This window comes from Alligator sinensis, unplaced genomic scaffold (assembly GCF_000455745.1).
Source record: "Alligator sinensis unplaced genomic scaffold, ASM45574v1 scaffold560_1, whole genome shotgun sequence".
Classification (NCBI taxonomy): domain Eukaryota; kingdom Metazoa; phylum Chordata; order Crocodylia; family Alligatoridae; genus Alligator; species Alligator sinensis.
Genome location: NW_005841837.1, coordinates 1,332,578 through 1,358,206, shown reverse-complemented (window position 1 = coordinate 1,358,206; position 25,629 = coordinate 1,332,578). Strand labels below are relative to the sequence as shown.

The 25,629-nt window shown below is 43.9% G+C and overlaps 1 protein-coding gene across 1 annotated transcript in view; it reads left to right on the top strand.

The window, feature by feature from the left end:
• Positions 1-25,629, top strand: part of LOC102383901 (ameloblastin) — a 132,413-nt gene that overhangs the window by 89,043 nt on the left and 17,741 nt on the right. Inside the window, exons 4-9 of the mRNA XM_025202525.1 lie at positions 364-420; positions 1,483-1,566; positions 4,329-4,394; positions 6,027-6,119; positions 6,600-6,635; positions 10,043-10,069. Of these exons, the coding sequence (XP_025058310.1) occupies positions 376-420; positions 1,483-1,566; positions 4,329-4,394; positions 6,027-6,119; positions 6,600-6,635; positions 10,043-10,069 (351 nt within the window). The 5' untranslated portion in view covers positions 364-375. The remainder of the gene's footprint in view (positions 1-363; positions 421-1,482; positions 1,567-4,328; positions 4,395-6,026; positions 6,120-6,599; positions 6,636-10,042; positions 10,070-25,629) is intronic.

The window sequence follows — 25,629 nt, the reverse complement described above, 5'->3', positions numbered from 1 at the left end:
AGCTTAGGCCCTTGCCTAGCTTTACATATGGGATGTGTCCTAGGAAGCTCAGGGTTAAGATTGTTCAGGGTATTAGGATAGAGATCTTAATGTAACAGCTTTCTTGTGACTCCGTTATAGATTGTGAAAATTCACTTCAAGCCTGCAGTAAAGTTATATTTATATTATAGGTTTTAGCATGGATGTCATAAACCAGCTGCAGTGATGATACACACGAGAAGATAATTCATTGAGCCTTGAAAATAACGATGAATCTAGAATTATAGATCTAATTGGTAGCTTTTACATTTAGTTTATGAGGAACAGTTAGAGACTAGAATATACACTAATAGTGTCTGAAAATGTCTAATCTTCAATTACTAGATACTGCAACTAATGAGACTATACAGCTCCTTGGGTAACATTCCACAGCAGACCCAGGTACTGCCTATACTTTATTTTGTATTGGGGTTTAATTTGTCATAAAAGATTAGTTCTTGGTTTCCATCATACCACAGGAGCCTCAAGCTGTCTGAAGTATGAGATAATGAGTCTAATTCTCCCCTTGGCTCTATGTCATTGTAAGACAGAGGATAATCAGCCCCAAAATCTATTGTCACTTTCTGCAGCTCAGTTGTAATAATTGACTGTATATGAAGGCAGCATAACCTGCTGGTGAGTGTGGCAACCAGATCTCCAGGTCAGTTCCCCATGTATCAACTGAGTTCCCCATGTATCAATGTTAGTTCCCCATGTATCAACAGAGATGCATAAGGCTGAGATCAGGTCCCTATTGTTTATCACATCTTATCGTATCCCATATTATGATATTGTATATTGTCATATCATATCAGCACTGAGAAGAAGACAGCTCTTTCAAAGGGTTGAAAGCCAGAGGGCATGAGACAGAAAACATGGTTAGAATAAGTCCATTTTGCTGGTGAAGAACTAAATAGGATTGGTTAAAAGCATACTAAGTTTGCAATGAAAATAGAAACCCCAATATTCCAGTTTTATTTCACAGAGTTATTCAGGGTGCTTTTCCCCTAACATAACTGAAGATGTTTAGCTTTTTGGAAACCCCCCCCCGACACAATACTATAAAATCTTTCATAAAGAAAGGACCAGCTCTGAAAACACGGCCCAGAAAGATTATGTAACTTAACAGGACTCAGGAGGAACAGGAGCTATTCTGTCTCAGTTCAGTGCTTTAACCCAGCACCAAATCTGTTTTTCCCTGAACGAAGGGAATGGGGAAACTGAATAAATATAAACATTTATGTAAACACTGATGGCTTTTCAGCTAATGAAAGGTATACTTAATTGCTATGTTTATTCATTATGGAATCATAAAGCAGAGGTGGCAGCAGCTATATTTTCAGAAGAAAGCATATAATTTAAAAATCAAGAGACTGCAGCTTTCTTCTCAGAATTACAGAAAACAGTGAACAAATGCAAAACATATAATTTTTCATCTCATACGTAAAATATTTGTTGTCATAGCAACAGGTAAACACTGGATTGGGACTGCCACCAGCACAACTGCTTCCTGATCAGACAGCATTGCTAGCACAACAGGCAAACCAGGTATGGCACGCGGAGTGTTTACTATCAGGCATATTATTTAGGTCTACACTGTGGATGGTACAGGAAGAAGGATTCCCAGCATGCATACAAGATCTGAGATTGAAAGGGAAAAATGACATTTTCACTCTATGGTGGAAAACTCTCAGATGGATGGAGCTAGCTGGAAATTTTATGGCAAAACAATTTTTCATTGGAAAATGCCAGTTTGACCCCAAAATGTTTAGTCTGAAGTATCTTGGGCTCAACAAACTTCACCAAACTCAAAGCAGGGATGTGAGGGATAGGCCTAGCAAGGAAGGCCCGTGTACTGGGAAGGTTGGGCTCCTCTAGCAGAAGCTGAAACTGACCAAAGCATCAGTGTCTTTGAGCAGTTTTGGGGTGCAGGGAGCTTCAGTTCCCTGAACAATTTCAAAAGCTTTTGTTTTGGTTTGATTCAGATACAAACCAAATGGTATTTATTGGTTTGTTGGTATTTCCAACAAACACAAAACTCCAGTTTTTAGCCAGGTGTATATGGGGAGACTCTGCTACCTCTAATGACATTGAACAGTAGAGCGGTGTGAAATTTTACCGTCCATTTCATTTCGACATTGTTTTGACTCATTTTGAGGTCGAAACAGCAAAATCGAAACGAAACAAAGGCCTTCGAAACAGCCTCAAAACAAAGCTAGTTGAAATGTTTCGAAAGTCAAAACATTTTGACCATAGTGCTGGGGATGGGAAGTCAGTACAGCTGGGCTAACTTCCCATCCCCTGTGCTAGATCTGGCCGGGGCCAGGGAGTCATGACTGCCCAGCTGGGCTGATTTCCCATCCTCAGCCCAGCTGGGCTGACTTCCTGGCCCTGGCTGATCTAGCAAAATGTCAAAACAGCCTCACTGCTCAATGGGGACAGGCAAGAGCCCTGGGGTTATTTAGCCCTGCAAGAGCGTCTATGTTGTGACAGACTCCTGGGAGTTGCTGTATAGGGCTTCTCAAATCTCTGAGCTGATGCATGTTATGTCATTGCTATCAACATATTCTGTCTACTCCCAAGCACAGCCCCAGACACAGCCTTGAAAGAAGTCCTCCTGAGACAGTTTCATGGTTGCCATTGATTGAGATTGAGGATGTTATTCTCTGCCCAGCATTAATACTGGCAGCCTGGCGGCTCAGCAGTGTGAAGTGCTCTTTGAGGATTGGTTGGGAGGGTTTTTGGCTTCTGCAAATGTTAATGTTTATTATTATAATGTTTTTGCCATGTGGACAAGAATCATCTACAAAGAACTGCACTGAAACCCCACATTGCATTTCACACTGAATAAACAGCTATTAGATGCTGAAAACCTTTGAATCATTAGCAACAAATATTATCAATAATAATTTGATTTACTGTATATTCTGCTTTTTCCAGGATAGGCTTAGAGTGGCTAACTACAGCTGAGAGTTCAACTGGGAACTTGGGGAGAGTGCTGAATGAAAAGTGCTTATGTGATTTCATCGCAAGGTCCTCCTTAGAATTAACTGGGCAGCACAAGTTCTATAGCACGGGATTAAATCTAGAAAGGATTAAATCTTCCAGTTTTCTATTCGAGCAGTATGAGTCATCTTGGCCCCTTGCTACTAATATTACCATTTCAATAGTTGAAATGTAATCAGATTCCTATTTTAAAATGCTGCTTGTGGTTTCTAGCAGCATATTCTATTAGAAGTCATTTTCATTTCTGGGGAAGTTTTCCAAATTTACGTGTGTCATTACATCCTTCAAACCAATAAGCAAGCATACGTCTAACAGCACCACATGTCTGCACCTGTGTTGTCCCTTAGAATTCCCAGTAGCAAAGTAACAATAGAGCTTATATCCTTACTAGGTTGGGGGGTGGAGCCTACGCTTAACAAGTTTCTTCTAGGGTGACCCCATGCTGCTTCTGTGGGTTGGTTGACTGCATTCATTTGGGACATACCTGATCAGATAAGTGATCAGATCTCAGTTATACAAGAAAAAAAATCTCCCAGATCAAACTGGTCTGCCATTATTACTGATGAAAACCTTTCCTGAGATTTCCCATGAAAACTCCAAGGTGGTAGCAGAGGAAGATTTTTAAAGAATGATTTTAATGTGACTTGTCAGGGGAAAGCTTATTTGACTGCAGAATCTCTACAGGGCTTTCAAGACTCCAATCCTGATGCTAGAGAAAAGGATTCCTCCATACCCTTTGAACCTTTGATGTAGGGTTTAGATTACACATTTCTTACAAGCCTTCACCTCTTCCCAGTGTCTCAACACTCAAGCTAATCATAAAAAGGGGGAAAATGGTAAACCACTTCTCCTGCCGCTGCTGCAAAAAAAGAAAAAAATCACATTTCAAAATCAAATTTTGATCAGGGTCTGCAACTGATTTAAAGAGAACATTTTGCAAAAGCAGGACTGACATTTTTTCCATTGTTAATCTTGAAATATGGAATATCAAAATGCTGTTGGATTTTAAATATTCATCAAATTACAGGCTGCTCTGCTCACACACTTCTAGGCTCTGATCCTGCAAAGGGATAGCCCTAGGACTATTCACTCAACTGCATGCAGAGTAAATAGTCTTAGTATCGCTTCTGATACAAATGATACTAGGTCCTGATCTGAAAGTGCAGCTTTTGCTCCCAGCTAACTCCTTATCTTCCCTACTTGCATTATGCTGCCATGAGTAATGTGAGTCTAACGGGAGGTAGCTTGTTTTGGGGAGGGCAGCTTATAACAAGCTCTTCTTTACTAATGTCCCCCTGTTACAGGTCTTCCCTACTTTAAATTTCATCCCATTAACAAGGGTATGGCCATTTGGAGCAGATATCAATCTAGTAAGTTTTTTTTATATATTTCCTGTTTTTTGCTTGCAGCCATTGTACTTTATTTTCACATATTTATTGTAAGGTGGGTACTTAATAATGGAGAGGCTGATCCTCTTCCAGTGCAGGATGACAAAGATTAAGTCATCATTATATGGCGGCAGGCATGCATACAGAGTACATATTTTACAAAAGGGTAAGACTAACTGACTAAATACCTTTTAGATTCTAAAATGGCCAATCCTGAACAGAAAAGGGCAATGAGATAAGTCATCAGGCCTTTTCTAACTGTAATGTCTATGATTTTTCACAAACCTGCTTGCTCTAAGTCTCAGGTTTTTGAAGAGGATTTTAAACAAATTGGGTAGTAAAGGTCAGGCTTTATTTGTTATATTTTAGAGGGTGGGGAGAATTTAAGTAATCTAATTCATCTAAGCCAGGGATGCTCAGCCCCGGACTTGTTGGCCAATTTTGGCCCACAGCCCCATGTCCTCTGTCCTGAAGGGCTTTCCACAGGTCTGAAAATTTGGTGGTGGGGGAGGGGTGCCACATATCCCCCGTTGCCAAATTTTTAGACCCATTGGGAGCCCTGGGCCTTGCGTGCTGGATCTGGGACCCAATCCCAGAATGCAGGGCGGGCTAAGGGCAGCACTGGGCTCCAGCGCTCAATCCTGGTGTTGGGGGCTGGAAGGGGACAGTGCTGGGTCCCTGGGACCCTATCCTGGCACACGGGGGGGCAGTGCCAAGCCCTCAGGATCCAATCACAGTGAGCAGGGGAAGGGAAGGGGCAATGTCAGGCCCCCTGAGACCAATCCTAGTGCACAGGACAAAGATGGTGCAGTGCCAGATCTCACGGTCCAATCTGGCTTGCAGACTAGCCCTGTGCCACTCATATGGCCTGTGTGACCAAGAGGTTGAGCACCACTGATCTAAGGGGATTTAGGGCCTTTGTACACACTACCAAATTGGCCTTTAAAGTGGCTTAAATGCCCTATTGTACCGCTTTAATGGTGCGACTGTTTACACTGTCAATGGCATATTGCATGTTAAATGACTTTCGGATGCAGCAAAATAAAACATGTCTGAGGTGTTTTAGTTTGCTACCTTATAGCCACAGAGGGAAGCACCGGGCCCTGTATAGCTCAGAGGCTGTGCAGCTCGACAGCAGCCCATGCAGGCAGGCTCCCCTGAAGGAAAAAGAAATGCGGTGAGCGTGATCTTTTTTTTTCTCCCCAGAGCCTGCCTGCCTGAGCAGTGCGGGGGCCCGGTGCTTCCCTCCATGCCTGCAGGAGGGCTGGTGCTTCCCATTGTGGCTGCGGTGGCCCTGAGACCCACCACTTTAATTTAGGGAGAATTAAACCGAAGTAAACCCCTGTGGTCTGTACAACCAGCACTAGTGCTTAAGTGCAACTTTAGCCCATTCCGTTGACTTCCATGAAACTCCATTCATGAATCTACTTTTGCATAAAAGCAGTGAGGAAGAGGAGGATCCTCCCCCCCTTCACCTTTTGCATTAACTGTTTTCTAGGGACTTGCACAAGGTGCAGTAGGATCATCCTTAGGTGCCTAGGTCCACTTTACACATGTAATAGATAGAACAGATTCTGGCTCACAGTACCAACCATCTCTTCTCCCATCATGCAGGTGAATGGTGCAGCAGGAGGGGTGCCAATTACACAGACACTGCCAACAGGAGCAGGTGGAGCGAATACACAACATCTGGTGCCGCAACAAGGAGTGAGTTCCTTCTTTAGTTTTGCTGCAGACGTTTGTCTGAAACCCTTGCAAAGGCATCTGTTCACATTATCTCTGCCTATGTCTAGAATCATAGTTATGGTGTGCTCACAGCTCTCCCTGCCACTTCCTGCATGCAAACGATCCTGAGAAAGACCAACTCAGGGAGGAACTGTATTGCTGGTAGCACAGCCTTCTTACACACCTAGGGAAACATGTGCTTGTGGTGATCTCTGATTTTGAGGTAAATGAGAAATCTGCTTGGCATTTGAAAAACAGGAGATCCTGCATTTCACACTTACTTTAGCTGGAAGAGCAGAAATATTGAGAGATGGAGGAAGGATGGCAGACATCTGGTTATTGTTACAGCACTGTACCTTTGGTATAAAATAATTGTAAAGTATTCTATCTCGCTAAACTGTCTGACCAATCATAGTTTTATACTGAATTTCTCAACAGCTTCCATTTAATAATATTTTTCAGGTGCTTCCACTTATACTAGGACAAATGGGGCCACAGGTAAGAAAGGAAGATGCTTTAGATCCCATATTGTTATTATTCAGCAGGGGTTCTCAGTCATTTGTACTTCTGAAAATGGAAGTAGGCACTTTTACCTTAACCAGCACTTCTTGCCTTTTTAAAGAATTAGATAATTGACTTTTAAAAAGGTTTTCTAGACAAAGAAAATGCTGTAGACCTCATTTATCCACCTCCACTTGATGCAAAGCCCCAAGGATAACTTTTTGTTAGTGTGGACAAGCTAGGGATTTGTACAAATTTCATAAAACATGTAAGGAAGAATATAATAGGGACACAACAACAGATTGTGCTGAAGGGAGGCAAGTCATGGACTTTCTCAAGGATAAACACCAGGCTTGATTTGATTCAATATCTTTAGTAATGGCCTTGGCACCAAAAATTGGAAAGGCTAATGCAATTTGCTGATGACACAAAGTCAACAGACATCATTACGGAGGAGGAAGGCAATATCATGCATGGACTTCATGACCTTATCTTGAGAACTGGAATAATAGAAATGGGGAGAATTTAACAGTACAAAAAGCAAGCCTATGACAAAAATATCTTCTCTAAGCTGGGAGCTTATTCATTGGCAATGACTGTAGACATTGGTGTACGTGGCATTGTCAGTCAATCACAAAATGAATAGAAGCTACCAATGTGATGCATCTTTGGAAAAAAACACCACCATGGTCCTGGTTTAAGTTGAGATGTTTACTGCAGCGATAGGGAAGCATTAATGGCATTGTACAGGGCCCTAGTGAGACATCATCTGGAATTTTAAATATGGTTTTGTTTTCCCATGTTCAAGAAAGCTGAATGCAAATGAGAACAGGCACAGAAAAGGCTATGGAGATTATCAGGGAAATTGAAAGCTTATCTTTTTAGAAGAGAATAAAGGAGCTTGGATTATATAGCCAAGCAAAACAAAGACTGAGAAGGGAATTAATTGTAATCTATAAACAGATCAGGGGAATAACCACCCAGGAGATGAGGAAACTACAAAAACTAAAGGATGATATTGGCATAAGAACAAATGGGTATTACCTGGTTATAAAAAAAATTAAGCTGAAAATTAGCAAGAGGTATCTAATTATCATGGCAGTCAAGGTCTAGAATAGCATCCCTATAGGAGTAAAAAAAAGAAAGACAGACAGAAAACCTAACTACTTTTAGGAAATCCAATCAATTTATGAAGGGGAGTATTTATCATAGAGGACTGCTGTTATGAAAGGACTCAATGAGTGAGCGCATCTATTCTTACTCCATGTTGTGGTGGCCCTTATAATATGCATGAGATGGTTCCTACCAAGAAACAGGGATGGTGAGAGAGGCCAAAGTAGTATGACTTCCCCGATGCAGGTTTCCATGACAGTCAGATCTTGACTATCTACAAAATCGCATGGGAATACACATCAGATGAGCAGAACCGGCCTTGAGAGAAAATAGTGCTCTGGGTGAACTTGTATTTTGGTGCCCTCATCATTGCTGAGCCCCACAACCAGGCAACTTCCATCCTCCCGCCCCCCACCAAGTCCATGATGCTGCTGCACACAGAGGCAGGTGGGCAAGGGTGTGCGGTGCAGTCCAGCAGGGAGGCAGAGTGGCTTGGTACATTGGGCAGGTGGGTGACAAGTGACATGCCTGGCCTGACTCCTCTTGAGCAGTGGCTGAAGATGGGGTCGGGCTGGCTTGGGCATCACTTCTCCTGTTTGGGATAATGATCAACCCAGGCAGGGGAAGAATACTGCTGTGAATGTGGGCTGTTCACACATGTGAGCTGTGAACATGGGCTGCCCCCCTGCCCCCGACCATGGCACTCTAGGCCGTGGACGGTATTGCCCACCTCTAAGGCTAGCCCTGTGCATGAGCACTCCACTTCTTGCAAAACAGGCAGAGCAGGGAACGTACCCATTTATGTTCCCTGGGCAAATTGGAGGGTTGGGCCAAAAGAAATCTCTGAGGTTCAACAAGGACAAGTGCAAAGTCCTGCACTTGGGACAGAACAATCCCATGCACCGGTGCAGGCTGGGGACTGACCGGCTAAGCAGCAGCTTTGCAGAAATGGACCTGGGGATTACAGTGAATAAGCTGAATATGAATCAATAGTATGCCCTTGTTGCCAAGAAGGCTAACAGCATGCTGGGATGTGGACAAGTTGCAGAGAGTCCAGCGGAGAGCACCAAAAATGGTTCAGGGGATGGGACACATGACTTCTGATGAGAGGCTGAGGGAACTGGGCTTATTTAGTCTGTAGAAGAGAAGACTGAGAGGGGATTTGATAGCAGCCTTCAACTACCTGAATGGGGGGTTTGAAAGAGGATGGAGCTAGACTGTCCTCGGTGATGGCAGATGACAGAACAAGGAGCAATGGTCTCAATTTGCAGCAAGGGAAGTTTAGGGTGGATTTGAGGAAAAACTTTCTCACTAGGAGGGTGGTGAAGCACTGGAACAGGCTACCCAGAGAGGTGGTGTAATCTCCATCCTGGGAGGCTTTCAGGCCTGGCTTGACAAAGTCCTGGCTGGGATGATCTAGTTGGGGATGGTCCTGCTTTGAGCAGAGGGTTGGACTAGATGACCTCCTGAGATCCCTTCCAACCCTAATTTTCTATGATTCTCTGATTGTCTGATAATCCCAGATAATGTTATTTACATGAGAGAGCAGCAGCCAATCTCCAAACGTGGGTAAACAAAACCCTTTTTCATGAAAGTATTTGGGGTTAAGTTATCAAAGAGCAGTCAAGAAAAGGAAATAAAGTCAATGAAGTTTGGGAACAAGTTAGTGAATCACTTTTTCAGCTGCTGGCCTGGCTTTGGGTTTAAGGCACAGTACTGAAGAGGTCCCACTTACCCACAAAGGAATCTTGGTTTTGGACCTAACCAGTGGAGCCCTCACTTATTCCAAGGCTACTAACCTAAAAGGAAGTTCATGACTATTCAGGTCAATAGAGGAAAGTTGTCTATATTAGGAAAGTTTTATTTTACCTAAATTGCTTTAAAAAATCAATGATGTCTAATCAGTACAAACCCTAAACTGGTTTTGCTTCTTCTAAATCCATTTGGCTTGTGTATGGGTAATTACAGAATTAAACTAAACTGATTTAAGACAGTTAACCCAGTTTGAGTGCATCAGCATTAGAGGGTTTAATCTACACTGGTTTAAGCAGATCAATTCCAAATCAGTCTAGCTGAATTAATGCAGCTTTCCTAATACAAATTAAGTTTACATCCTGATTGTAATTTTGCGTGTCTGCTTCTAGTTTTCCTGGTGAAAAGGAAGAGTCCCCTTGTCCTCTCCTAGGAAAACTACTAACATATCAAATCTAGTTTAAAATGAAAAGAAAGCTCTTTCGCGTTGATCCTACTTTGTGCTAATTTCATTTCTTATATTTTTGGTTGGATTTCAGGGACTAGGTGTGAGCTCAGAGGAAATGGTAAATAACTCATTCCTTTCTATTTTCATTTTATAAAATGTGCTAATAAATAAACTCAGTAACTCCTAGAGTTATGAGATAAGCAGTCTTCCTATCTCATCTCTCACACAGGCCTGTATCAAGTGTTTCAAAATTGCAATAAGCACTACAATAGACAATTAGGGAATGATCAAAGAGAAAAAATTATCTTGGTCCTGTCCAGTAGAGGTTGGATTATATCCCAAGGCATGAGTGTTTCTATCCCTTCAGTGAATACTTTCCTCTAAAAGAATGGTAGATTTTTCATTAGCTTCATAAATGTTTATTCTTTTTATTTATTGGGCAGGGTTTTTTGTTTTCTTTTTCTTAAGAAAGGTCTGTTAATCCGTCTAAGTTCTTAGTCTCAGTGATATATTAAGACTGAAAGGTGATTAATTTACAGTTGATGAATAGAAATGCTTATTTCTACGCATTAAAACTTAAGGAACTTGCTGTTTCATTTAAATCTTCATGCTCTTGTGTTATAAGAAAAGAACAAGGAACAATGGCAAGGAACAATGGTCACAAACTGACAGAGAGCAGATTTAGGTTAGATTTCAGGAAAAACTTCTTCACAGTAAGGGTGGCCAGAATCTGGAATGGGCTTCCAAGGGAGGTGGTGCTCTCCCCTACTTTGGGGGTCTTTAAGAGAAGGCTGGATAAGCATCTGGCTGGGGTCATTTGCCCCCAGCACTCTTCCCTGCCTAGGCAGGGAGTCAGACCCAATGATCTGTTGAGGTCCCTTCCTACCCGAGCATCTATGAATCTAAGACGCACATGAGAGCAGTATTTGCCTCCCTCAGTTGTTTATTACTTTGCTTGCAATACATCTTTTGGTAGTCTAAACTATATAGTCCTAGACTTCTCAATTAGTCCTTCTAATGAAACCTCTGTGTCTCTTATGAGTTCATAAAATAGTGAAACTACATGAATTAACAATGTACAAAACAATCCAGTGCCAACACAGGACTTCACTTGCTGCCAGCCCTCTCTCCAATGACCAAATCCACCTGCATGCTAGTGCAAGATTTTTGTTCATGTTGATGCTGGCTCTATCCATACCATTTCTTCTAAGGAAAAATCTTTAAATGATTTTCTGCAAGCTTGCTTTGCTTGGGTAGTGGCTTTAATTGGGGAGGAGGAAAAGCCCTAAGCTTCCTTCCTGCTTTGCATCCTACACCCATGGACATGAGTGGGTCTCAAAATAGAGCCAGTGGCTTTTCCCCTTGCTCTAGGAAGGAGTGTAGTTGCTGGCCTATCGCAGAGCAGGGTGCTAGTCAATTTGAATAAGGATTGAGAGATCTGGCTTCTAATGATCAGGGACAATTCCTTCAGAGGTTACCAGAGCTATTTAGACCACTCTGCTCCTGACTACCCAGAGGACCCACATCTTTCTTTTCCCTGTGCAGCAAACAGATGCTCAGATCCTCGCTGGATTAATTTTACTTGGATTGCAAGGACTTTTCCAAGCAAATCAGGCAGTGGTCAACTCAGAGGGCCCGGATATAGTTTTTCCAGCAGGACAGACAGGTGTGAATCAGGGATCTCCAGGTCAGCTACCATCTCCTGAGGGTACAGCAGATATGTCTGGTGCAACTCTACCTGCAGGCATCAAGAAGGGGTCACAAACCTCTGAGAGCATCACTGAGGCAGCCAGTGGGGTGTACACCACTCCACCTGGCTTTAGACAGCTGGATTCTGAACAAGTGACAGATGCAATTTTTGCAGAACCTGCCATCTTGCTGAACATGGAAGCAAATGAAATCCAGGCACCACCCACTACTGACATTGGGACTGGAACAATACATTCTATTAATCTCCATATGCAAGGATATGATAATAAGATAGGTGTATCCCCTGTGAGAGGAGACAGAGCCCTCCCACTAGCTAACATAGATGTTAAAGCCCTGAGAGAGTATAAGAGTAGAAGTGCCTAATGCCATGCCATCCATGTGTTCATCATATAAAAAAAAGTTCCTATTTCTGTAATTCTTAGTTCAAACCCAATAACCATTGTAACACAGACAACAGGTTAAGATGCAGCAAAATCAGATGATGACCATAGTTGGCAGCTTCCCTATATATTTTATTAACAGGGAAATACATACCTAAAGGCTGCACTTGAGTTTATGTATACAAATAGCTATCAATTCAACTTCATGCTTCATAGAAAAGGCACTCCTACTTATAGGAATCGACTAGGATGTTAAAGTCAAATTTCCTAATACAGTGGAATTGATTTTAATTGTGAAGCTGCTCTCACAGACTCGACTATCGTTTGGGAGCACAGCATGCATGAGTGAAATCACACATCCCCCATAGAATATTTACAGTAACAGGGGCTAATTCTGTGCTCTTTTAGAGTAATCCATGGGGCATAACCCATAAAGAGCCTTGTAAAATGTGTCAGGCATAACAGCCCAGACACTTTGAGGCATCTCCTTTATATTAAAATCATTGGGAGTTAGATACCTTTGAGGACCTCAGCCAATGCAGATAGGTCTTCTGGGTAAGAAGTCTATTAAGCACAATAAGCCAGATTCCATATTGGTGTAAACTGGTGTAACAGGATGGCACTCAATGGAATTATGCTTTTTATAGTAGCTAAGGATTTGGCACTTTTCCTGTGAGAGTATAAAATGGGACTTCATTCAGCAATCTGATGGGCCATAAATTCTCCTTTCTCTATCTGAATTTTCAGATTCTTGGGAGTTGTTATTACTTTTATGTCTGAACATTTTTCATAGGCAAGAGCAGTGAAGCATAAAGCTATGTACTCAGATGCAATAAAGCAGAAAAAGATGCCATAATAAAGATTCTTTAAAGGGCATATGAGGCTGATTGATTTTTTAAAATAAGAGTCCAGGTGAAGATTTCAATGCATGGGAGGATCCAGAGGGGGTGTAGGGTGGGAGGAGTTCTTTGAGGGCAGTAGGGAGCTGCATGGGCAGCAGCGCTGGGGGATCCAGGAGACTGCGGGTCTGGAGTGAGGGGCACCAGCAGAATTGGGGGGGCAGGGGGCTGTGGCTTGGGAGTGAGGGGCATCAGGGGGGCGGGGAGCTGTGGGTTAGGAGCATGAAGCACAGGTAGGGCCAGGGGGATGAAGGTTGAGAGTGAGGGCAGCAGCAGGGCTGGGGAGGCTGTGGCTTGAGGGTGAGGGGCACAGGTAGGGTATCAGTGCCCCCACCCACAATCATACCCCCCACACAGGTGTCCTATTTTGAAACTGGAAATATGGTAACTAGGGGTGCATAGATAGAGCATTTTTTGGCTGATACTGATGGCTCATTTTAAATGAGCCAGATTGGCCAATACTGATCCGATAGCCAATATGCAGCTGGACAGCTTGGAGAGCAGCTTCCAGCTGGTAAGTCTGGGTGGGGCGGGGGTGCATGCAGGGGGCAGATGGAGGCCCCTGTGGTGAGGGAGGGAGTGGGGCTGGTGCTGGGACAGGCGCTGCACTCCGGCTCCTTCCCATACAACAGACTTACCAGCCGGAAACTGCTCTCCATGCTGCTGGGTTGCACTCCTGGCTGCCTGCATGCTGTACTGTGGCTGAGCATATGAATAGGGCATTTATCAGCCATATTATTGGCCACATCAGCCAAAAAAAGCCAATTGCTGAGACTATGAATTTTCCTTATATTGGAGCCAATCCAATATGGGACTGATGTATCGATGCACCTCTAATGGTAACCCTACCTTTGGCCAATTCTGCAGAGAAGAAGTTAAGAAAGCAGGTACTGTTTGTTCATCAAAGGCTGGTGTGGACATGCTCCTCCTCCTCCTCCTCTCAATCCCCCAAACACAAAACCATGGTTCTTGACTGTCAAAAGACCTCTAACTTAAGTCTGCTTTGTTTCATTGCAGTATCAACCCACTTCAGTGCTCAAAATCTTAGTACTCAGGCATTAACTTAGGACCCAGTTATTTTGGGTGGCTCCTGGAGCTCTTAACCCCTGGGTTGTCTGCACATTAACACCTTAAAGTGGCTTTAAGGCCCAGCCCCAGCCTCAGCCCCAGTCCCAGGTCCACTCCCTCCCTCCCTCCCTCATTATGAGGGCCTTGATCTGCCCCCCCCCCGCATACCCCTCCCCCCACAACAGACTTATCAGCTGGACGCTGCTCTCCATGCTTCCCAGCTGCATATCAGAATCGGATCAGTAACAGCCGATATGGGTTGTTAAAAACCGGCCATCAGTATTGGCCCCAAAATTCTCTATTGGTGCATCCCTAGTTTTAGGGAGCGATTTTGTACCCGTGTTGGTCTGAGACAAAGAAAAACATAAAACTCTAAAACTCTGGGTTCAGAGGTGGTATGTTTTATTAGACCAACTAAAAACTAGCAAAAAAGGTCTTTCTTTACAAACTTTCTGGCACATACATCTTTCTTTAGGCTGAGGAGAAATGAAAGATTGTTAAAGTCCTCTTAGGTAGAAAATAAACTTCATTTTGCACAGAGGAAGTTGAGGCTAAATGTATGCAAGTGAAAGTCACACTACTCTAGGGCTGGATTATCTCTGAGCCACACTACCCAGCTCCTGTTCCATTAACATGCGACCACTCCCCACAACTGTGCCACCCAAGTTGGAAGGCCTCCAGTTTCCCAGGATCTCTCACACCTTCGCCCGGAGAGCAAGGATAGAAGCCTGTCCTGATGCACCAGCTCTCTAGTGGCAACTCACAGCTTCAGCTCCTAGACCTGCCCCTGACACCAGGCCTTGGTGGCAAGTCATAGCTGTGTAGGTGGGGAAGTCAGAATCGGTTGCTAAACAAAGTATGTGACAGCTCCACACTCCAAGCTAGCAGTAATACTGATCAACATTTGTGCAGCGCACAGTGTAAGGTGTTACAGGACCTTTACTAGCCAAATCCAGATGTGTTTTGTATTTGCATAACACAGTGGGGAGTGAAAAGCCATGGGAATGAACAAGACCAGGTGGGATACTCCTCGGACCCAATGTTTAATATGCAGCCTTTGCATTACCCCAAAGGTTGGACCATAGTGGGGACACATATCAGGACAGTGAGGTGTTACTGCGGTTCTACCCAAGGGGCTCCTAAAAGCATAAAATCCTAACAGCTTCATGTGGAGAGGGACAAAGAATGGGATAGTCTGGTAAAATGTCTTTGCATTTAAAGAAAAAGAGGATGGTCTATATTAGGAAGATTTTAGCCAGCTGCTGCAGCTGGCTAGGTTAGGCCTCCACTCTGTACAGTGTGGGGTTACGCTAGTACAATTGATCCGACTGGGTCCTGTACACTGATGTAAGAGCACTGCAATAGCTTCTTCAATTTGCCTACATGTAGATAATCCCTTACAGACAAAAACAAAGGAAGGAAGCAGCTGTGTTTGGCAAAGAAAGATATTATAGCAAAGTAACTGAAAGATTGTATCTCAAAGATGCAAAAATCTACTGATACACAACAGCCACATTCAGGACATCTGATCTACCTTGGGGATTGGACTGATGTCAGGGCACCAAGGAGCGAAAGGAGGACTTCTTTTGATTGCCCCTTCTAGAAATCTTATGGTCGAAGAGCAAGCAGAAGGTAGCGGTGGGACGGGGTGGAATTTCTGCTTGGTGTAGAAAAGTCATTGGATTTTGTGTACTGAAGCCCTAGCCAAGCTACCCACTGCTCCATGCACTTCTAGGTACTGTTAGACCACACTACCAATGCTGAGACAAGGCTCTACACTGGGGACTGATGACCCCCTAGGACCTCGGAGTTTGGAAATAAAATCAAGTGCTGCAGCCAGTACAAGAAAAGACTGCTAGCAAAGAGGGAAAATTTTCACAATGAAATCCTCCTCAGCCTCACTCTACCCTATGCCAAATATATGATTCTAGTGTCCATTTGCAGGTTAGGAACCAACTGATATATTAGGCTGTGTAGGTAAAATGAGGGGCATATGCGCATGACACTTTAAAGCAGGCTAAATGCTTTTACACTGCTTTAATGGTGTCGGTGTTTGCACGCCTCGGTGGCGTATTGTGCCTTAATCCCAGCCACTATAGGAAATTTGGCAGTGTAATGTGCTTTAAATGACTTGAGGTACAGCAAACTAAGACTCCTCTGAGGAGTTTGTTTGCAGTCCTACAGCCATGGAGCGAAGCACCAGGCTCTGTGCAGTTCCATGGCTCTGCAGGAAGCCCTGCAGGCAGCTTGGCAGCAGCCTGGGAAATCAACCAAGAAAAGCAGTGAGCCTGATCTTTCCCCCCGTCTTCCCCCCTGGAGCCTGCCTGAGTTGCGTGGGGGCCTGGTGCTTCCCTTTGCAGATGTGGTGTCCCCCAGGACTCTGAGCCAGGTGCCTGTGGGTGGGTGCTTCCGGGGGGGCTGCCACTGTTGTGGACGGAAGCACTCCCCACCCCCAGCCCAGGGACTGCTCTGCCCACCGACAGCTTGCCCTACCTTCCCTGCCGCTGGGGAGGCAGATAAATTGGGTGTGTGCATGACATGGGGGTTTAATCGGACCTAAATTAAAGCTGTGTCTTTAAAAACCCACTGCTTCAATTTAGGGCCCCCATTTCACCTACACACACCCTTAGGCATGGTCATGCCAAGACCTTCCTCTGGGTGTGGCGAGACCTGCTGATAGTCAGTGTCTAAACCTGTGGCTATCACAGGTGAGTTAATATGATATATATGCAATTATGAATAGTAAACATGCCACACCTTGAGTGTAGTAAACATTTCTGAGCCACACCTCGAGTGTTTGTATCAGTCACAGCACTACAGAGAGGAGGGAAGGGCTTTATTTCTCTAGCACTATGGACAGACATTCAAAAAGCCTGAGCCTAAATTGTTTAAATCTTGGCAGGTTAGTCTAACCTGCCTAGATTGAATCAGTTTGCAACTGCAAAGACATCCCCTCTGGACTGAAGAAATGCCGGCACATGCCTGCAGTGGCTCAGGTTAGCAGCCAGGGTGGGTGCTAGAGCAGCCCTTCCTTCTCTTTTACAGGGCTGAGCTGAGGGGGCATGGCCAGGCCCCAACAGGATGCTTTAAACCCCCACCCTATCTGTATAATCCCAGGCTTTTCCCCACTCTCTGCTCAAGCCTCCGGCTAGCACTGTGAGGCAAAGTGGGGATGTGAGGTGCATGCATCTGCTGATGATGCTGAGCTTTTCAAATTTCCTCTCCCTGCTTCTTCATACTGTCTGCAAACCTGACAGGCAAGAGAGCCAGCAGGGAGCTGATAAAACAGCATTTATCAGCCTATCAACAAAACAAAAAAGGCTTTTGTTTGCCTTTATACAGCTTTTTGCAAGGAAGGAACAGAGGAACATTACCAGCTGACCTATTGATTAGCTCCAAAAAGCCCTAACAGGACACTGTTTTGTTTGCCTGTCCCAGTGAAATTGGAGACACACACAGACACCTCTCAGCATTAGCTAGCATACCACATACCTAGGGTCTGTGGGGCTGGGGTCCATGCTCTGGGAGATAGGACAGAGGGAGGGAGGGAGGGGGCGGGGGTTCCCTGCTTGAGCAACAAGTGGCGAGGGGGAGGTGAGGTAGGGGGAGCCAGGCATACCCTGTTGTGCCTGCAGGCCAAAGCTCTGGATAGGGAGCAGAGGGGCAGGGCCAGCCCCATTCTCTGGAGGAGACAGCTCAGCTCAGCCCAGCTCAGCTCAGCCCAGTGTGGCAAAGCATCTGGGATGCTGGGAGACTCTGGTTTAACTTAAACCAGAAAGGGGTCTGGGACAGACATTGCATTGAGTGGTTTGACCCAAATCAGTTAAGTCTGATACTACATTCAACCAGGTTTATCTCAAACCAGTTTCACCCATTTTCAAATTGGTTTATGTGCATTGAACTGATGTTCAGTTACAGGATTAAACTAGTTTTTGCTCACTTAAATCAGTTTATGTGTAATGTCTGTCCCAATCCTAAATGCCTCCTACAGCCCCAGGGAGACCCACAGGTCCTCTCATAATGCCCTTTCTCTGGCTGACTCTGCCCTGCTGGGTTGTAGGATCCCTGGGGAAATCAAATTAGGGGTTCAAGCATGTGTTTGGATCTAAGGCAGAACTGATTGTAGCCCCCAAGCTCTTTTAATAACTTTTGTCCCTTGTACCAGAGAGTTTGTATACCACTGTCATGACATGGCTTCTTGTGGAATCTATGGGTCACTGCCCCATTCTGGGTGTAACAGAATCTACATACATACAGGCAGATGGTCTTCAGTGGCTGTAGGTTGTCAAATCTAATTACTGAAGCCACTAACAAATGGTTTAAGATGACAGAGTCTATAGGTAGATTCCTTCCTCACTGACATGAATGGAGGCACTGGCACCAATTTCAGTGAGTCAGTTGATTTCACCCTGAATGGTCACACATTGCAATGGTAGATGAGTCTAGCCTTCTGGGCTAGACTATGTTGGGTCCAGTGTTTAGTTTTGCTTTGACCTTTTCAGGAAAAGTTTTGCCTCCACTTGTAGCAGTCCCTGCATCACTCAGTTTCCAGGAGCCAGGTACACAGAAGCCCATGCCACTAGTTGCAGGCAGTAGAGGATCTACAGCATCACTCCTTACTAGCTGAGCTCCCCCAGGCCGGCAGGATCCCAGACACAGCCATTTCTTATTTTAACCACATATCAGACTAGTTTGTCTCAGCCAGCCACTCACCATCAATACAAGCAATTCTACTCTCCACCCTGTCTGTTCCTCTCCTAATTGTAGGCTCTTTTGCAAGATAACAGGAGGGCTGAAAAAAGCCCATCTCAGCCTAATTTGAGTCATTGTTCAAATTAATTCAAGAGACAGCATCTTTTGGAAAGAGAGCACAGCACAGCAAAGAGAGCAAGCAAGGACTGGCCCATATTTACATGGCTCCTGCCTGAAAACAGTTATTTTTCAGCAACCTCAGCAGCTGAAGTGTTAGGCCAGGGAAGGGAAAATGAGCATCAGCTGTACACTCCCTTCAGCCCCACCTCTCTGTTTTTAAGTTTTCTAAAAAGTCTCAAATCTCTCTCTCTCTTATTTTACCTTTTGTTACATTATTAACTGTGGAATGCTATAGCTTTACTGGGCCTTTACACACACAGACAGAAACACTTAGGTGCAAATGTGTGCACACACATACCCTTCCCTTTTATAAGAGCAATTACTTGTTTTCATAACTTGATTGGGTTCTGTAAGAGGAAAGGCAAACTAGTTCTGATCAGATAAGTCCTAGATCTGTGCCTAGTCCTAGATGGCAAATCCACTTTCAGATTTTTGAGCAATGTACTATTTTTTATAGGGGGTGGGATAGGGAAAGGACCACAGAAGAATTACCCGTTTTGTATTTTCAGGTCTGTCTGAAGCCAAGAAACAGTGCAAGACCAACACTTCCCCTACCATCCAAGCTCCAAAGTCACTCAGTCAACTCAGCCTCCAAACCAAGGTGGCTTCTGTAGATTATTGTCCTTGCTGGGTCAGGTACTGTTCTACTTGTTAGGAATCTAAATGTGATCCTAATCTACCCTGCTTAAGTCCCTGAAAAGTCATTAATAACTTTGTTTTTGTAACATTCTTCCACATTTGGTAGAAGAATATGTCACAAAAAGCAGCCAGGAGGAGGACACCCTCATAGGTTTATGGTTTTCATAAATGTGTACAAATCAAAGTAGGATTAAATTTAGGCACCAAACGGCATGTCTACACAAGGTGCTTTGAGTGCAGTAGACTAATTCGACTGTGCATTAGCACAGTGGGCAAAACCCATGCTAATGTGCTAATGCACAGTCAAATTAGTCTACCACACAGTAGCGTCACCTAAAATCCATGCACGGGTGCTAATGCACAGTAGTGCTGGTTACTGTGCATTAATGCATGTGTAGACATGCCCAAGCAGGTGGAATAGGATCTGTCCTGTTGCCATCAGCAAGACTGGAAATACACTCATGCAGAGATATTTTGAAAAGTCTTAGCCTGACAAAGTACTCAAGGTTTCCAAACATTAGTATTCACCTGTTTTCATAGGTAACTGGTTTGGAGAGCAAAGACAAAAATACCCCATGACTGAGATTAGTATGGAGCTTGGAAATGAGGTGATTATGAAAGCTAGCATTAAGACTAATGTTGATGGCCAGTTTTACTCTGAAGGGCAGGCCTTTTCCCCTCAAGTTTTTGTCAGGCTGCAAGATTTCTCAGCACTGCACGATCTTAGCATACGTCTTTGTTCCATCCTCCCATTATGCTACTGACATCACCTGGAAGGGTCAGCACATGTAAGATCCCCAGAGAAGATAATTATGGCAGTGACTGCTGATTATGGTGTTTTAACCAAATATTTAAGTTGGATATGGCTTGGATTCCAACACTTCAACAACAGTAACACTACAACCTCCTTGTAATTAAAGACTGGTGCAGTTTTTAGGCATAAATTGCTTCATACTGGATATAGAGTCCTCAGCCAGCTAGAGTCAGGAAGAGGTCATGAGATATCCAACTTTAGGCCTAAGGAAAGACACCCATGATCAGGTGTGACAATCACCTTACCTTTCTTGGCTTCTTCTCAAACACCAATCACCCAGCCCCATCCTGCACTGCAGTAGAGAAATGTCCATCCAGCATAGAGATAGGCTAATCATATGCTCTACAGCAAATGGCTGAGTGATTGGCTACTACAGAGACAAGGCTAGAAAGAGAACACACATCTACACACAAAGCCAGAGACAGAAGCATGTGTGGTTATTGCTTCTATGAGGAACAAGGTCAAACACAGCCTAGATATGGGGATGAGGGCTCCCTGAGATGATCCTTTAGTCCCAAACAGGGTCTTTTATACCAGTCCTTGGTGTTCATTGAACTCTGGTGTCCCTCCTGTGCTAGGGAGAGTTCCTCTGTAGGTCTCAAGACTCCTTCCAGCCTTAAGTGGTGCTTTTTTTGCTCCCAAGTTAGGGCTCTGGGTATTTCTGAAAGCCCCACCAGGTGCTTTTGGATAGCTAAATACCTTTGAAAGTATGGCCCTAAATCTGGGGCTGGAGAGGTGTCTGCTGGTCAAGACAACTACACTTGATAGAGCTGAGTGTTTGTGGCTGATCACATCATGGGAGTGTCCATGGGGAAAGTCCTGCCTCCAAGAAGCTTTAAGAAGCTTTTACATATCAAAACCAAGAGAGGAGTTGGAAGTAGGAGCTACAAAGGTAAACTCCCACCATGCTGGCTCTGCAGCCAACCTCCAGGCCCAGGGCATCCTCCCAACTCTAAATTGAGAAGCTTTTAACACAACTTGCTCAGCAGTCAGTCACATAGGGGAGGTCAGGCCTTCCCTCTGCTCTGGGTTTTACTCTAAGGATAAGCCAAGCATACATTAAGCAAAGAGTTGCACCTATCCTGACTGCTTGCTTCACTTTCCACTGTGGCCTGTCTCTAGCAGTCTCCCTCAGCCCAATCCTGTGCAGCGCACAGTCTTGAAACCCTTTCCCAAAAACTTTCCAAGTAACCTAAGAGGCTCCTTTTTCTGTTTCAAAACCCACTACCTTAGGAGGCAGCAAACAGGGTACAAGTGTGTTCAACTCAGTACTTTTAAAGGGCTCGCCCACCTTATGATAGTAGGAGGTTCACTTCTAGAGCTATGAGTAGGTCCACATGGCACAATTGAATGTTGCACAGACACCAAAACCAGCTGGAAGCAGTATAGCTATATTAGATTAATTGATTCATAGATTTCATAGACATTAGGGCTGGAAGGGACCTCAGAAGATCATTGAGTCCAGCCCCCATGCTCCACGGGCAGGACTCCAGGGGCAGGAAGTCAGTAAGGATCATAGGATCCCAGCAAGATAAACATCCAAATGTCTCTGAAAGGCGTTCAAAGTAGGTGCTTGAACCACCTCCAGCAGCAGTCTATTCCAAAACTTGGGGGGCTCGGACAGTAAAGAAGTTCTTCCTTATGTCCAGCCTGAAACGGTCATTGTGACCGTTCGACCTTGTCATCCCTTGGGACAGATTGCTGCTGTACTGCTTCCGGTATTCTCATCTAGCTCAGGTATTTCTATGCAGCAGGCCTTGTGCTGTGAGATGACAGATATTGTGATCCAGTTGATTACATTAGTACAATGTAATGTTTTTAAAGCAGGGGTGGGCAAAGTATGGCCCATGGGTCAGATCCAGCCCACAAATTGATTGTATCTGGCCCATGGTTTCCCCCACAGTGCTTCACATGGGGCTGAGCCCCACCAGCTCCTGCCGGAAGCAGCCCATGCCACACTTCGGCCTCCACCCACCCTGCACTCGCCAATGGTACTGCCTTGGTTTGGGCCAGCATAAATGCTTCCCAGTGGGGCTGATCCCACTACTGCTGCAGTTGCCTGGGTACTGCTCAGCTCCCTTTGCCTCCAGCAACTCCTTTTCCTCTTCCTCCTGCCCCTGCTGCACTGCTTTGGGCATCAGGAAAGCAGCAGCACCCATGGGGACATGTTCTGAGCACCACATGCCCAGCCAGGCAGAGAGAAAGCTACAGCTGGGCAGCTCCTGCCCCAGCTCATGGGGATGCAGCTTCAGCACCCAGCCACTTTCTATCCACTCAACCACAAGATATAATAAACAGCGACCTGTAGGCAGCCAAGTGGGTGGAAGGCAGCTGGGAACTGGAGCCTCACACAGTGGGGCAAGAGCTGCCCAGTTGCAGCTTCCTCCGTACCTGGCTGGGCATGTGGTGCTCAGCACATGTTCCCACACAAGCCGCTGCTTCTCCATGCTACCTGGTGCCCCCACATATATCCCCCCACTCCTCCGGCCCCTCCCATACAAGCCCAGCTCCCCCCCTCCACAATATACAAGAATAAGCCTTTTTTATTGAGCTGTTTTGCAATCACTTCTATATACACTACTCAAAGCGTAGATCAGGATGAAAATAATTTTTTGAAATAAAATTAAAATGTTATAGCAGATGTTTGATTTTTAGTATATGATTTTGTATGTATAATTTGTTAAAATGATATTTTCTGAAGGATTTTATGTATGCAGGCCTCGACAGCTCACTAAAACTCGTTAAATGGCCCACTAGCCAAAATAATTTCCCACCCCTGTTTTAAAGGGACACTGCACGCAATGTTCACCTTAGTATAAAAGGGAGGGACTAACAGTCACTTTTATTCATCCTTACACCCCCCTGGTCCAGTACAGCCTGGAGCAGCCTCAAGGTTAACATCATGCTTCAGATGCCAGAGTGCACTAGGTGGGAGTATAACCAGAGCACGATAACATAATTAAATGGTAGTGGGGTCTCATAAAGAAATTCCTGATGTCCCCACTGTTTGGAAGGAGGATACCTCCCATCCCTGTGCCCTGCTGCCCTCCAGAAATGGTTTGCTACTGCCCACATAATGAAACAAGAACCTCAATTTCCCTGAGATTCAACTGGGAGGTAGAGAAAGGTTTTAAGAACTGCAGAACTCATTTCTATACCTACGGCAAAATCACTTGTAAGTTGTTCATTAAGAAAGGAGCATTGCTGCCTGGGTGCTATGTCATTATGAGAGAAAGCAATCTCTTCCTAATCTGCAGGATGTTAGGAACTCTAAAGAGTAACATACAGAAAGGCCGGGGGCCTTCTGAGCAGAACTGACAGAGAAAGCAAAATGCCCATCCTGTAGAAAAATCTGGTGCTATGGGCTTGTCTATATGAGAACACTGAAAAAATCAATCTGAAGGAGATTTAAAAGTGGATTGGTTCAAATTCATTGAAAATACTTCTTTTCCAAAATGAATTATCCTAGATTGAATTAAGGGCACTTTAATTCTGAATAGCAGTGTCCACAAAGGGATTGAATGCAGTTAAACTAAACTACTTACAGATGCATCTTTCATTTAGTTAATTTGGATGGATTTTCTTGAGTCTCCCTTTGACTCAGTCCCTTTGACATTTTACAAATTGGGAATCACAGAAGCAGAAGTCCAGCCAGGAAGCCCAGGCCAGGCCAGGGAATGGCATTTCAACCTACAACTCCCATGGGTGATGGATGGGTCAGGTGGAGGCAGGGATCAATGGCCATCTGAAACAAGTTTCCTTTCAGTTTTTCTGAAAGAATTTGAAAAAAATCCCTAAACTTCCCACCACAGAAATGTCCATTTTTTAAAATAACTTTTTCAACCCAGAAACCAGGAAGAGTCCTGAGTAGCTTTATTTTCTAGGTGTGTTTTTACTAAAATACTGTAATGGAAAGATTGTTGACTGCGTTTAAACTAGGATTAGTAACAACCTGCTGGAGCCATTCCACTAGTGGGTCAAATCCAGTCAAATGCATGTGTGCAAATCTTCCATGCACAATTATAAAATCACTAACAACAATGACCTAATGGACATGGGAAACAAGATTTTTAACATCTCTAGTAACAGATAGTTAGATGCTCTTTGCTTTTTACCAGACTATAATCATGCAGCTGTAAAATATTTCATGGGAGACATCTTTATGACATCTCTTTCAATCCATCAGAATTAGTTGAGTAAGAGTAACATTGGTTTTGAATACATTCTTCTCCAATGAATAGGGGAAATTGAAATTAAATTTTGGCAACTCTTATTCTATCATTTATAGACCTGGATAAAAAAAAAACGGCAAAGAAATGGGCACTATTACTTGAATAAAAAACTGCAATCAATACTGGTCTTAAAAAAGTTATTTTATCAGCATTAACATGCAGACGCACAGTGGGATTCCCTCCACCATTTGACCATCTGGAATTTTATGAAATGAGAGTGTTGTTATCAATTTCATTTGCTACGTAGCATGAGTTTCTGAGCTACGTTTTGCTGCTAATATTTTTAATCAAGTAACTAATAGAGAAGGGGCCACTTTGCTGAAGATAAAATCAGAAATGTCATAAAAATGGAAGTAGATTCTATATAGACCATTTTGAATATTTTAATATCTATCAAAAATATCTTTGTTACTAACAGGCCTATTCCTTGGCAGGATTGTAATGTAAACTTAAATTGGAAGCAGGGAGGCTCTGAGACATTTAATTAATTTGCTGAATTACTGTATTTTATCAGAGATGTCTGCATTAGTTTCTGAGTCTGCCAAGATTTATGCACTTGGGCCCATTTACCCATAGCAAAAGAGAGAGAAATGTAGGGAACAAAAGAAAAAGGCTTTATTATTGTTTTTTTGAAAACCAAAAACTATTTTTTCTTGGCCTATGCTTTTTAACATTGAAGAAAACCTGAAAACCATAAAAATAAACATTTGTTTAAGAAAACTAAAAAGTCCATTTGATAGAGAATTTTTTACTAGCTCTGATAACAGAGATTATACTTTCACAAGCAGAGGGTGCTGTGCAATTTTCTGGTCATTAAGCTTCTTTGAAACTCAGACAATCTTTTAGCCCTCAGGTCTCTCTTTTTATTGTAAAAAGAGCAATAGTACCTCTAGCCCTGACCTCCAAGCTTGTTGCACTCAGGGGGCATGTCCAGATGAGTGCTCACATACAGTCTGCAGCGCCTCAAAGCTGTTTGACATACTGCAAACTGCACACGGCATACCTGCAAGCATTTGCCACACTGCAGATTAGCAGCATGGCATCAAAATATGACACTGGGAGAT